This window comes from Aedes aegypti, chromosome 1 (assembly GCF_002204515.2).
Source record: "Aedes aegypti strain LVP_AGWG chromosome 1, AaegL5.0 Primary Assembly, whole genome shotgun sequence".
NCBI classification, from domain to species: domain Eukaryota; kingdom Metazoa; phylum Arthropoda; class Insecta; order Diptera; family Culicidae; genus Aedes; species Aedes aegypti.
In genome coordinates this window covers 158,159,602-158,171,726 of record NC_035107.1, presented here as the reverse complement: position 1 = coordinate 158,171,726, position 12,125 = coordinate 158,159,602, and the positions used below count along the sequence as shown (strand labels likewise).

General features: G+C 29.7%; 1 protein-coding gene across 2 annotated transcripts in view; it reads left to right on the top strand.

The window, feature by feature from the left end:
* The window catches only part of LOC110678773, a 74,277-nt gene that overhangs the window by 56,939 nt on the left and 5,213 nt on the right, over positions 1 to 12,125 (top strand). For both annotated transcript variants that reach the window (XM_021852112.1, XM_021852120.1), the window contains 3 exons: positions 761 to 1,359; positions 6,595 to 6,885; positions 6,946 to 7,136. In XM_021852112.1, coding sequence (XP_021707804.1) covers positions 761 to 1,359; positions 6,595 to 6,885; positions 6,946 to 7,136 — 1,081 coding nt within the window. The remainder of the gene's footprint in view (positions 1 to 760; positions 1,360 to 6,594; positions 6,886 to 6,945; positions 7,137 to 12,125) is intronic.

Genomic DNA, 12,125 nt, shown 5'->3' with positions numbered 1-12,125 from the left:
GACTCGATATGGACTCATGGAACCACACTAAACACGAAATTTCATGGTTACTATGATGACCCCTAGAAGCTGGTTTCCAAAGGATTGCTGTTCCATGACTCGATATTTCCATGAGTTTCACTGTATATATATTTTAAGCACGTCTATACTGGCAATATTGGGTGCATAAAGTTAATTATTACCTTGTTTATATTAACAAAATCATAAGTCCTTAAGTTAAAATAAAACTGAAACCAGTCTAAAATTTTTTAACCGATTTTAGCTCTTTCCCGATTTTTTCAACCGTAAATGCAGCATGGGGTATTACTGTAATAATAATAAAAAATAGGTTAATAGATTTCGATATTTTGACACAAGATACGGATATCCTTCTAACTATTTTATCTATCCTGGTCAGAAATATTATTAAATCATTTACAACCCATTTGAAACAGATTTACAATCCATTTCCAACCGATTTAAAACTCATTTGCTATTCGTTTACATCCCATTTATAACAAACTTAATACGCATAACATTTATGCTATAATTACAATTACCTCATGAACATAATGATTGGGAATTGTTAGCTTTTGTTTAGTAGACAATCATTAATGTTTGAACAGCGCAGTTTTGTTTTTAAAGTTAATAATAATGTCTCATATAACTGTTGAGTTCACATTGCTCATGAAGACACACTAATTAATACGGGTTATTATTCTTAATATTGGTTTTAAGTCTTTTATGTTTACGAAAATAATCTGATGACGTTCTTTTTCAGTTTCCTCCACGTAAAAATTGACGAGGATCAAATAACCCAGCAATTAACCCACCGCTGCCAGTACACAAAGCTGCAGATTGTGATTGTATGCCCAACGCTGCTCTCGCTGTCGTCCCAGTTTTTACAGTCCAATATGAAGCTGCTACTGAAACCGGAGAGGGTTTTAGGCATGCTGTTGGATGTAACCGAAACACGTGTGTGGGAAATCCACAAGGCCACATTCCCAGCCTATAATAAATGGCGAACGTGTGTCGTGGGCGATCATGAACAATCCTTCGTTAGTGAACTACTCGGTATCGCGACGGATATTCTGGGACGCGCCTTGCGACAGCAACCGATGCTAAATACAGAAGTAACCAACGTGGTTTCATCGCCAAAAACGACAACGGCAGCCTCCCATTCAACGGCAGGACATCAAGAGGCATTTACTTTGTTTCCCAGAAAGGTGAAAGTAGGACAAAGTAAAATTATTGCCATTCTCAACGAGCCATTGATAAAGGACGATTGGATTAAGATCAAAATTGAAAAGGCTAACGAGATAATCGAAATTACTAATATCAAGAGGAGGAACCCGTACACTATTCAGTTCAACATACCTGGTAAGTGCTGTTTCGAGTTGTTCAATTGGATGTAGTAGAAAATAAAAGCACGTTAAAATGAATTAGAGAAAAGGATGAAATATTAGGCTATTCATAAAAGGCTTGCAACAAGTGATAATAGCAATAGAGTAAAGTATAGAATTCGTTTGGGTGTACAATTAGTCGGCGACATATAAGTCATGATGTTTCAAATAGTTGAAATGCATTTATTTAACCCTTTCTTTCCCACGAATTTGATCGCCTATTTTTTTACAAATAAAAAAAAGTTTTATAAAATGCTTTAACAAACAATGTTGTAAATGGGCTGAATTGTTCGAAATCAGTTTTTGCATACTTTTCATCTGATTCGATTTGTCTCACATTTACAGATAGAGGGACAAGGAAAGCTTGAATATTTCGAAGTGTTAAAATGTTTTGGTATTGGCATTGGCATTGCGGTGGCTAGGATTACACTGGAAGACAAAATTGAAACTTTTTTCACACATTTCAACCACAGTGTGTTCATATACTTATCAAAGTTCATGCTTAGAATACAGGTCGGACTGGATTATCCGGAGTATCGATTTTTTTTTCACTCCGGATAATCGAATCCTCCGGATAATCGAATCACTATTAAAAAATTGAAATCTTCGATAAAAGAACTTAAATATTATCTATTTTCGTTGTTTTATTCATATGATGCGGTGGCATAGCCAGAAATTATTTTCAGGATCAATAGGGGTCTCTACAAGAAAAAAAAAACACTTTTTCAAACCCCCCTTTTCTTAAATACGTTCAAAATTGCAAAACCATTCATATTGTGTATTGCAATACCAAATTATCTCAGATTTATGCATACGAGTCGAAAAACAAATTCCGGATAATCGAGTCTAAAATTCCGGATAATCGAATCTCGGATAATCGTGTCACCGGATAATCGAGTCCGACCTGTTAAATATGATTACTAAGCAGCCGAATAAAAGTTTTAACCAGTACCGAAAATCTAGTCATTACATGTAGTTTGTAATTGGAATAAATAGAAAAATTGAACTGAAATTTGCGAAAAAGTGACTTATCCTCTCGGTGGCTTTAATTTTAGGTTGTTGTTTAGAAAAAAAATCGGGTCACTGAATCTGAAATAAGTTTCAAAAATCTTACAACTTGTTGTAAACTATAGAAATGTATTTTGTGAATTACAGAATCAACTACATTAAAAGCTCAAAAGTTTGCACTTTCCTTCAAAAATGTCAAAATGTGTGAAATACAAAATTCAAAACCCAAAATCAGAAATTCAAAATCCAAAAACCAAATACAAAATTTAAAATCCAGAATCCAGGATCCAGAATCCAGGATCCAGAATCCAAAATCCAAAATCTAAAATCCAAAATCCAAAATCCAAAATCCAAAATCCAAAATCCAAAATCCAAAATCCAAAATCCAAAATCCAAAATCCAAAATCCAAAATCCAAAATCCAAAATCCAAAATCCAAAATCCAAAATCCAAAATCCAAAATCCAAAATCCAAAATCCAAAATCCAAAATCCAAAATCCAAAATCCAAAATCCAAAATCCAAAATCCAAAATCCAAAATCCAAAATCCAAAATCCAAAATCCAAAATCCAAAATCCAAAATCCAAAATCCAAAATCCAAAACCCAAAATTTAAAATCCAAAATCCAAAACCCAAAATTTAAAATCCAAAATCCAAAACTCAAAATCCAAAATCCAAAACCCAAAATTTAAAATCCAAAATATAACACCCAAAACCCAAAATCTAAAATCTAATATCTAAAATCTAAAATCTAAAATCTAAAATCTAAATCTAAAATCTAAAATCTAAAATCTAAAATCTAAAATCTAAAATCTAAAATCTAAAATCTAAAATCTAAAATCTAAAATCTAAAATCTAAAATCTAAAATCTAAAATCCAAAATCCAAAATCCAAAATCCAAAATCCAAAATCCAAAATCCAAAATCCAAAATCCAAAATCCAAAATCCAAAATCCAAAATCCAAAATCCAAAATCCAAAATCCAAAATCCAAAATCCAAAATCCAAAATCCAAAATCCAAAATCCAAAATCCAAAATCCAAAATCCAAAATCCAAAATCCAAAATCCAAAATCCAAAATCCAAAATCCAAAATCCAAAATTCAAAATTCAAAATTCAAATTCAAAATTCAAAATTCAAAATTCAAAATTCAAAATTCAAAATTCAAAATTCAAAATTCAAAATTCAAAATTCAAAATTCAAAATTCAAAATTCAAAATTCAAAAATTCAAAATTCAAAATTCAAAATTCCAAAATTCAAAATTCAAAATTCAAAAAATTCAAAATTCAAAATTCAAATTCAAAAATTCAAAATTCAAAATTCAAATTCAAAATTCAAAATTCAAAATTCAAAAATTCAAAATTCAAAATTCAAAATTCAAAATTCAAAATTCAAAATTCAAAATTCAAAATTCAAAATTCAAAATTCAAAATTCAAAATTCAAAATTCAAAATTCAAATTCAAAATTCAAAAATTCAAAATTCAAAATTCAAATTCAAAATTCAAAATTCAAAATTCAAAATTCAAAATTCAAAATTCAAAATTCAAAAATTCAAAATTCAAAATTCAAAATTCAAAATTCAAAATTCAAATTCAAATTCAAAATTCAAAATCAAAAATTCAAAATTCAAAAAATTCAAAATTCAAAATTCAAAATTCAAAATTCAAAATTCAAAATTCAAAATTCAAAATTCAAAATTCAAAATTCAAAATTCAAATTCAAAATTCAAAATTCAAAATTCAAAATTCAAAATTCAAAATTCAAAATTCAAAATTCAAAATTCAAAATTCAAAATTCAAAATTCAAAATTCAAAATTCAAAATTCAAAATTCAAAATTCAAAATTCAAAATTCAAAATTCAAAATTCAAATTCAAATTCAAAATTCAAAATTCAAAATTCAAAATTCAAAATTCAAAATTCAAAATTCAAAATTCAAAATTCAAAATTCAAAATTCAAAATTCAAAATTCAAAATTCAAATTCAAAATTCAAAATTCAAAATTCCAAAATTCAAAATTCAAATTCAAAATTCAAAATTCAAAATTCAAAATTCAAAATTCAAATTCAAAATTCAAAATTCAAAATTCAAAATTCAAAATTCAAAATTCAAAATTCAAAATTCAAAATTCAAAATTCAAAATTCAAAATTCAAAAATTCAAAATTCAAAATTCAAAATTCAAAATTCAAAATTCAAAATTCAAAATTCAAAATTCAAAATTCAAAATTCAAAATTCAAAATTCAAAATTCAAAATTCAAATTCAAAATTCAAATTCAAAATTCAAAATTCAAAATTCAAAATTCAAAATTCAAAATTCAAAATTCAAAATTCAAAATTCAAAATTCAAAATTCAAAATTCAAAATTCAAAATTCAAAATTCAAAATTCAAAATTCAAAATTCAAATTCAAAATTCAAAATTCAAAATTCAAAATTCAAAATTCAAAATTCAAAATTCAAAATTCAAAATTCAAAATTCAAAATTCAAAATTCAAAATTCAAAATTCAAAATTCAAATTCAAAATTCAAAATTCAAAATTCAAAATTCAAAATTCAAAATTCAAAATTCAAAATTCAAAATTCAAATTCAAAATTCAAAATTCAAAATTCAAAATTCAAAATTCAAAATTCAAAATTCAAAATTCAAAATTCAAAATTCAAAATTCAAAATTCAAAATTCAAAATTCAAAATTCAAAATTCAAAATTCAAAATTCAAAATTCAAATTCAAAATTCAAAATTCAAAATTCAAATTCAAAATTCAAAATTCAAAATTCAAAATTCAAAATTCAAAATTCAAAATTCAAAATTCAAAATTCAAAATTCAAAATTCAAAATTCAAAATTCAAAATTCAAAATTCAAAATTCAAATTCAAAATTCAAAATTCAAAATTCAAAAATTCAAAATTCAAAATTCAAAATTCAAATTCAAAATTCAAAATTCAAAATTCAAAATTCAAAATTCAAAATTCAAAATTCAAAATTCAAAATTCAAAATTCAAAATTCAAAATTCAAAATTCAAAATTCAAATTCAAAATTCAAAATTCAAAATTCAAAATTCAAAATTCAAAATTCAAAATTCAAAATTCAAAATTCAAAATTCAAAATTCAAAATTCAAAATTCAAAATTCAAAATTCAAAATTCAAAATTCAAAATTCAAAATTCAAAATTCAAAATTCAAAATTCAAAATTCAAAATTCAAAATTCAAAATTCAAAATAAAATTCAAAATTCAAAATTCAAAATTCAAAAATTCAAATTCAAAATTCAAAATTCAAAATTCAAAATTCAAAATTCAAAATTCAAAATTCAAAATTCAAAATTCAAAATTCAAAATTCAAATTCAAAATTCAAAATTCAAATTCAAAATTCAAAATTCAAAATTCAAAATTCAAATTCAAAATTCAAAATTCAAAATTCAAAATTCAAAATTCAAAATTCAAAATTCAAAATTCAAAATTCAAAATTCAAAATTCAAATTCAAAATTCAAAATTCAAAATTCAAATCAAATTCAAAATTCAAAATTCAAAATTCAAAATTCAAAATTCAAAATTCAAAATTCAAATTCAAATTCAAAATTCAAAATTCAAAATTCAAAATTCAAAATTCAAAATTCAAAATTCAAAATTCAAAATTCAAAATTCAAAATTCAAATCAAATTCAAAATTCAAAATTCAAAATTCAAAATTAAATTCAATCAAATTCAAAATTCAAAATTCAAAATTCAAAATAAATTCAAAATTCAAAATTCAAAATTCAAAATTCAAAATTCAAAATTCAAAATTCAAAATTCATTGGATTTTAGATATGGGATTTGGATTTGGGAGTTGGTATTTATTTTGGATTTTGGATTTCGGCCTTCCTTCGCCAAGTGGTTAGAGTACGCGGTTACAAAGCAAAGCCATGCATAGAGTATCATCGTACTTACCACACGGTATACGAATGCGAAAATCGCAACTTTGTCAAAGGAAGCTCTCAATTAATAACTGCTCTAAGCTGAGAAGCAGGCTTTGTCCCAGTGAGGACGTAATGAAGAAGAAGATATCCTATATCCCAAATATTAAATTCAAATTACAAAATCCAAAATCACAAATTCCATATCCCAAATCCAATATCCAAAATATTTAAGCCTAAGAAAGCATAAAAATTTCTACTGAAATTCTATAAATTAAATAAATAGAAATCACTCCATTCATTCCATTCACAGAGACCTGTATGGAAATTTCCATGATGATTGGAATTCGGCTGGAGAAAAACAATGTAGACTTGGGATGCCGGCCGCTTAAATGTGAAAGCCGATTACGAGAGCTGGAGCAGATACTGAAATCCCAGGACGCCCCGATGGACTTTCTGTGCCAGTCGATTGGCATCGCCGTATCGGATCGCGATAAACTAGACACATACCTGTTGCACTCGTTCCAGCGCAATATCCCACCCAATTTCCACCTGCTGAACGCCGAAGCCACTGGTGATGGCCTTAAAACGCATCGGGAAACAAGTGAGTCGTTTAATTGTGTTAAATATTTCTAACCATCTAAACCATAGACTTATCCTTCAGATCCAGAGGAATATCCTACTTTGCTACACTTTGCCGCTTATTGGGGGCTTGAGAAGTTATGCCTGCAGCTCATGGATTGCCCCGGAGGAGACGTTGCTTGCGAGATGAGAAATATTTCAGGACGCACGCCTGCCGATTTGGCTGAAATAGGAGGCCACTTCAAATTAGCAAACAACTTCAAGAATTTCTCGGTATGAAATAATTATTAAATAAAGGGGGGGGGACGCTACACGGTGCTTCATTTACTGTTATCAAAAAAGTTGTAAAGCTTTAAACGCCAGCCGATTTTTGAGGCATGGCATTTTGAGGACGTAACCGTAAAAATCATTAAACATTGTTTTTCCCTTAATTTTTATTAGTTTCGGCCTTATGACACATTCGTCCAAACGTATTTCGGCCTAATAACCCATTCGGCTCAACATACTTCGGCCTAAAGCAATTCTGCACAACGTTCTTCGAACTAATAATCTGACACTTGTAAAAAAATACCTTCTTCTATATATTTGTACTCTAAAATATTTCACTTCGAATATTTTGTTTCTATCAAAATGATATATTTTAACAATTTTAAAATTGTAGAATATAATTTCAATAGTATTTCTTTTTTTTTTTTTTGTCAGTAGCGATAGGGGTAGTACTAGCACTCTTAAACTGCCCTAAGCTCCTTCCCAGCATTTGCTTTTATAAGCCTCTATTGCGTTCATCACACAGACTTTCCTAAGCAATGTTGCTCAAATGGTCACTGTGTACGCTAGCAGCAACCAGCCCTTGCCGTAGTTTTGCAGTCTAGTAGTTCAGACTACTATCAAACTATGATAAGGCCTGAAATGCTACTAGAGTGGTTAAAGTGAAGAACGAAATAGTTTTATTAAAAGGTCCTCATTCCCCATTTCATTTCATCACCCACTATCACTATCACTATCACGTATATCACCGATTATCACTCATCAACTTTCGTAATATACTTCAGAAATATTTTCCATTATATCACTTTTCACTATCACAGCTACAAATTTTCATCAAAAATACATCACATTATTTTCATATAAATTCACTGTTATTAACATTTACCATCTGTTACCATTACTAAGTAATTAAAAGATATTCAACTTAAATTTTTCATTATTTTGTTGCTGTAGAGTCATTACTATTCAAACTACGATTTAGCACTAAGATCAAGAAAGTTACAATAAAAAAAATCACTTCGATCCATTCTTCTGCACTCACTGTCAATATAAACACTTTTATCATGCATGTGTGAAGAACTAGGCAATAGTGTTTATCTTCAGAGAAATTATTGCAAAATGTATTGTGGCCATTGTTAAACTAGTAGGGTTCATACACTCAGGCAAATGGACTATCGATAAACATAGGAACCCCTTATGAAAATTCGCCACAAGAAATCGGGTTGAAATTCATAAATTTGCCTTATGAAACCAGAATTTGAAAACAAAAAACGTTTACGCGGCAATCTGGAATCGAACCAAGAACCTTGCGATCGATAGGCCCGAGCGTACACAACGCGCCTATCGACGCCTTGATGTGGAGTGATGCTAAAACGATACATAAAGCGCTCGTATTGCAATAACACAGCGTAACAAAAATGACATGTTTGCGTGTCTCAAGAACCAAATTATGTGTCTCTAGTAGATTTGGGGCTGCTGAATCTGATGCCGTTCTCAGAAATGTTCCAGCACGTCACAATTTTTAGCTACAGGTCGCCAAAATTGTACAAAACACTGCTTTTATTAATGTTTACATGAAATTTAAAGTACAATTTATCATACTTTTTTGTAATCAAATCCACCAAACATGCAAAATAGAACATGAACTTTCATTTCAGACATAATTTGATTGAAATTGCGCGATTAAATTTCGATTAAACCTATTTTTTCAACATGCTTGCAGTCTCCATACAAAATTCTTCGTTTCTTCTATATGGCAAAATACAACAATTCTCTAAACCATCAAAAAATAATTTTTCCGTATCGAAAATAATACAAACTTTGATGATAAGTATTGTTATACACATAAAGTTTGAATTCAGTGGCAAATTAAGCCAATATGTTACCTTACAAGCTGGCAAACTTGCATGCAAGTTGGCTGAAATAGTCATTTTTTGCATTTTCAACAGTCAATATCTCAAAAACTGGACGTGCTATGATATTTCTGAAAACGGCAATGGATTCAGCAACCCTTAATTAAGTGAATAGCGGTATTTTGGTGCTGGAGACAAAAACGTGTTCCGCAGTGTAATCGTTCCACCTTTCATAAGGCAAAATGTATGAAATTCGATAGTTCAGTTCGCTGCGTGCAGTGCTGGAAAAGTTCGCATCACGAAGCAGCTCACGAGTGCATAACAACGCATAACAAACATCACAGACTCGGGAACTGGCTAGGTGTGAGTAAGTCCGCACCCGTCTGCTCGGGAGAACATGTCAAAAGAAGTAGCAACAAGCTCGGCAATAGTATTTCATACGTTAAACTTCAAATTATTTCTGACAAGCAGCTCAAATTATTAATCAGGAAGCTGTGATGCAGGTCTCCAAACTTGACCATTCTGTATAAAAATCAAATAAAGTTAACTTCATTCTTGCTAGTACTATAATTTTAAACCCAATAGCGCAGCTTTGGTTTGCTTACTTCTAGATCTAGATGGTAAGGATCATAAAATGAAACAGCTTGAAAAGCGGCAAAATTATACATGATACTTTTTGATCCATTGAACATTTCTAGTTAAGTTTGTTGAAAAACAGAACTTTGCAAAATATAAAGGTTTTGAAATATTTCATCGTAAACAATCTTCCTGGTGATGCTTCAGTGTTAATAGTATTCAAAATATTCAATTGAAGTGTTGCAATACTTTATGGAGCGATTAGATATTTACGGTGGGTGGCATGAATACATGAAAACTAGCGCCACGAAGCGGCAAAATTGCTAACCAAACAATGCTGCCTCAGATTGCTTTCTAGCTTGTGAACAACTTTGCCGAAGACCTCAACTCTGTAGATGCTGCAATATTCAAATGAAGTGTTGCAATACTATGTGTTGCGGTTCCATACATATGGTGGGTAGTGTAAATATTGAACGATACTGTATGGCATAATTTCCCAAACTGTGGGTCGCGACCCCCTGGGGGGTCGTGAGACAGTCTTTGGTGGGTCGTGAAAAATCTTAAATATGAATTAATTTTCCAATGTTTATGTTTCCTAAAACTTTGGCCACTGGTTGGAACTTATTCATCATACTCTTACTTAACCACTTAAACGATTTTTTTTCCAGTGATCAGGCATTGGGTCAGTTGGCTCTATCAATACTATTCCAAGCCTAAGATCTAAGGCTAAAATATTTAAATAATTATTAAAGAAAGGGTCATCAACAATAGAACCACTAAAAGCCTTCTTTAATCGTTCCTTCTAAATAAACCATACTCATTCCACAGTCGAATCATAGCGAATAGAGACGTAGTAGTCGGGTTTAAAATGGATACTAGTAGTGGTCTCTTGGTACTGCAAAAGGTACCATTTTGTCTCAAATTCCGAACATGATTCATATTCCGAACAGTGGTGATCTCATAGATAAAAATTGATAATTTAACATTTTTTAAATGCAAAGGACAAGCATCATAGAAGAATTGATCATCCTGTGAAAAATGTGAGTGTTTTTCTTGAAAAACGACTATAAAAAGTCTAGTGTTCGGAATATGAGTCATGTTCGGAAATTGAGACAAAATGGTACTCCAGTTTGACAGATCGCAGTACACTTTTTATGGCATTCTAGATTATACTCTACTATCTTATGTGCCATAAAATTTTAGGCAACTGCAAGGAACATGGAGATCTTTTGTTCGTCGTTGTTCGAACTTTTCATGAGATGAAAGGATTATCGTGGGATTATGAATTTTAGTGTGATTTTGAACGATATTTCAGCGAAAACTTTAAGCATTTGTGTTAAAAGATTTTACGGTTAAAAGGATAAACAATATTCTGTCGGAGAAAAGTTCCTAAACATTTTGTATGACACAGTTTAGTTGCAAAATTGGCTTTTCTTGGACTAAATATGTAAAACAACCTTTAAAGGAAAGTATGCAATTCAACAGAAAAGTAATCGCCTATCTCGATGCGTGGGAAATTTCTTGCAAGAAATGTTCAAGAAAAGCATTTTTTCTTTGATCGCAAGTACGCAGTTGAAAAGAAACGTCAATTCAAATAGAGCTCACTGTAGAAGATTTCTTGACCATTTCTTGGGCAGAATTTTTTACTTTTCTTGAGCAGAACAGCATACCTAGCTTAAATCTGAATATATTCAGTTTTCTCCGACAGAATATTTTCAAACTTTCTGGGTCGAAAAATATCTGAGGTACATGTAACTTCGATTATAATCGAAATATTTATCTTGTGTGGTTCCGTGTGTCAATATTGATTAATGGAATATCGATTCATGGAGTTTTGACTTAACCCTCTAATACCCAAATTTTTATTTTCGATCTAACTATCATTTTTAGTTACCTAAAATCGTTTTAAACACGTTTTGGGCAATAATTTATTTTCATTCTCAAATCTATGAATTTTGGTTTTGGATTTTTAAAATTTTTATTTTTGAACATCCCTATCCTTTTTCAATTTTTCTTGAAGCCCCTTCTAGTTACTGATTTTTGACAATGATAAAAATTCAAGTTTTTTCGGTACTTTAAAAAATATTAAATTTTTAATATTTTTCTGGAAATATTTTTATTTCCCGTGTAATTAACGAAAAAACAGATTTGAAATTATTTTAATACCACCAAGCTGTTTTTCTATGATAGGTTGATAGTAGAAAAATATAAAAGGTACGATTATTATATTACACGTTAAATAAACCCCATGCATTTGTAGGCTACATAAGAATACAATTTTTCAAACAATTTTCAAAAATACAAAAAAGTTTCAAAAGTCATAAAAAACTTTTCTTATATGCGTGTAATGAGTCAAGGTTTAAGCCAAAAGTAAAATCATTTTGATTTCCAAGCTACGAAAAAATACACAAAATTCCAAAGTGTACCCCGTCTAAAGGCGGGGTTGGGTATTAAAGGGTTAATCGGAATGTTTTTCAAGAATGTAATTAGTTCTATATTGAATTTTGATAGCTGTCGAGACATTTAAACAATTCTTAGTGTGGATATGAGAGTTTTATATGTTAAT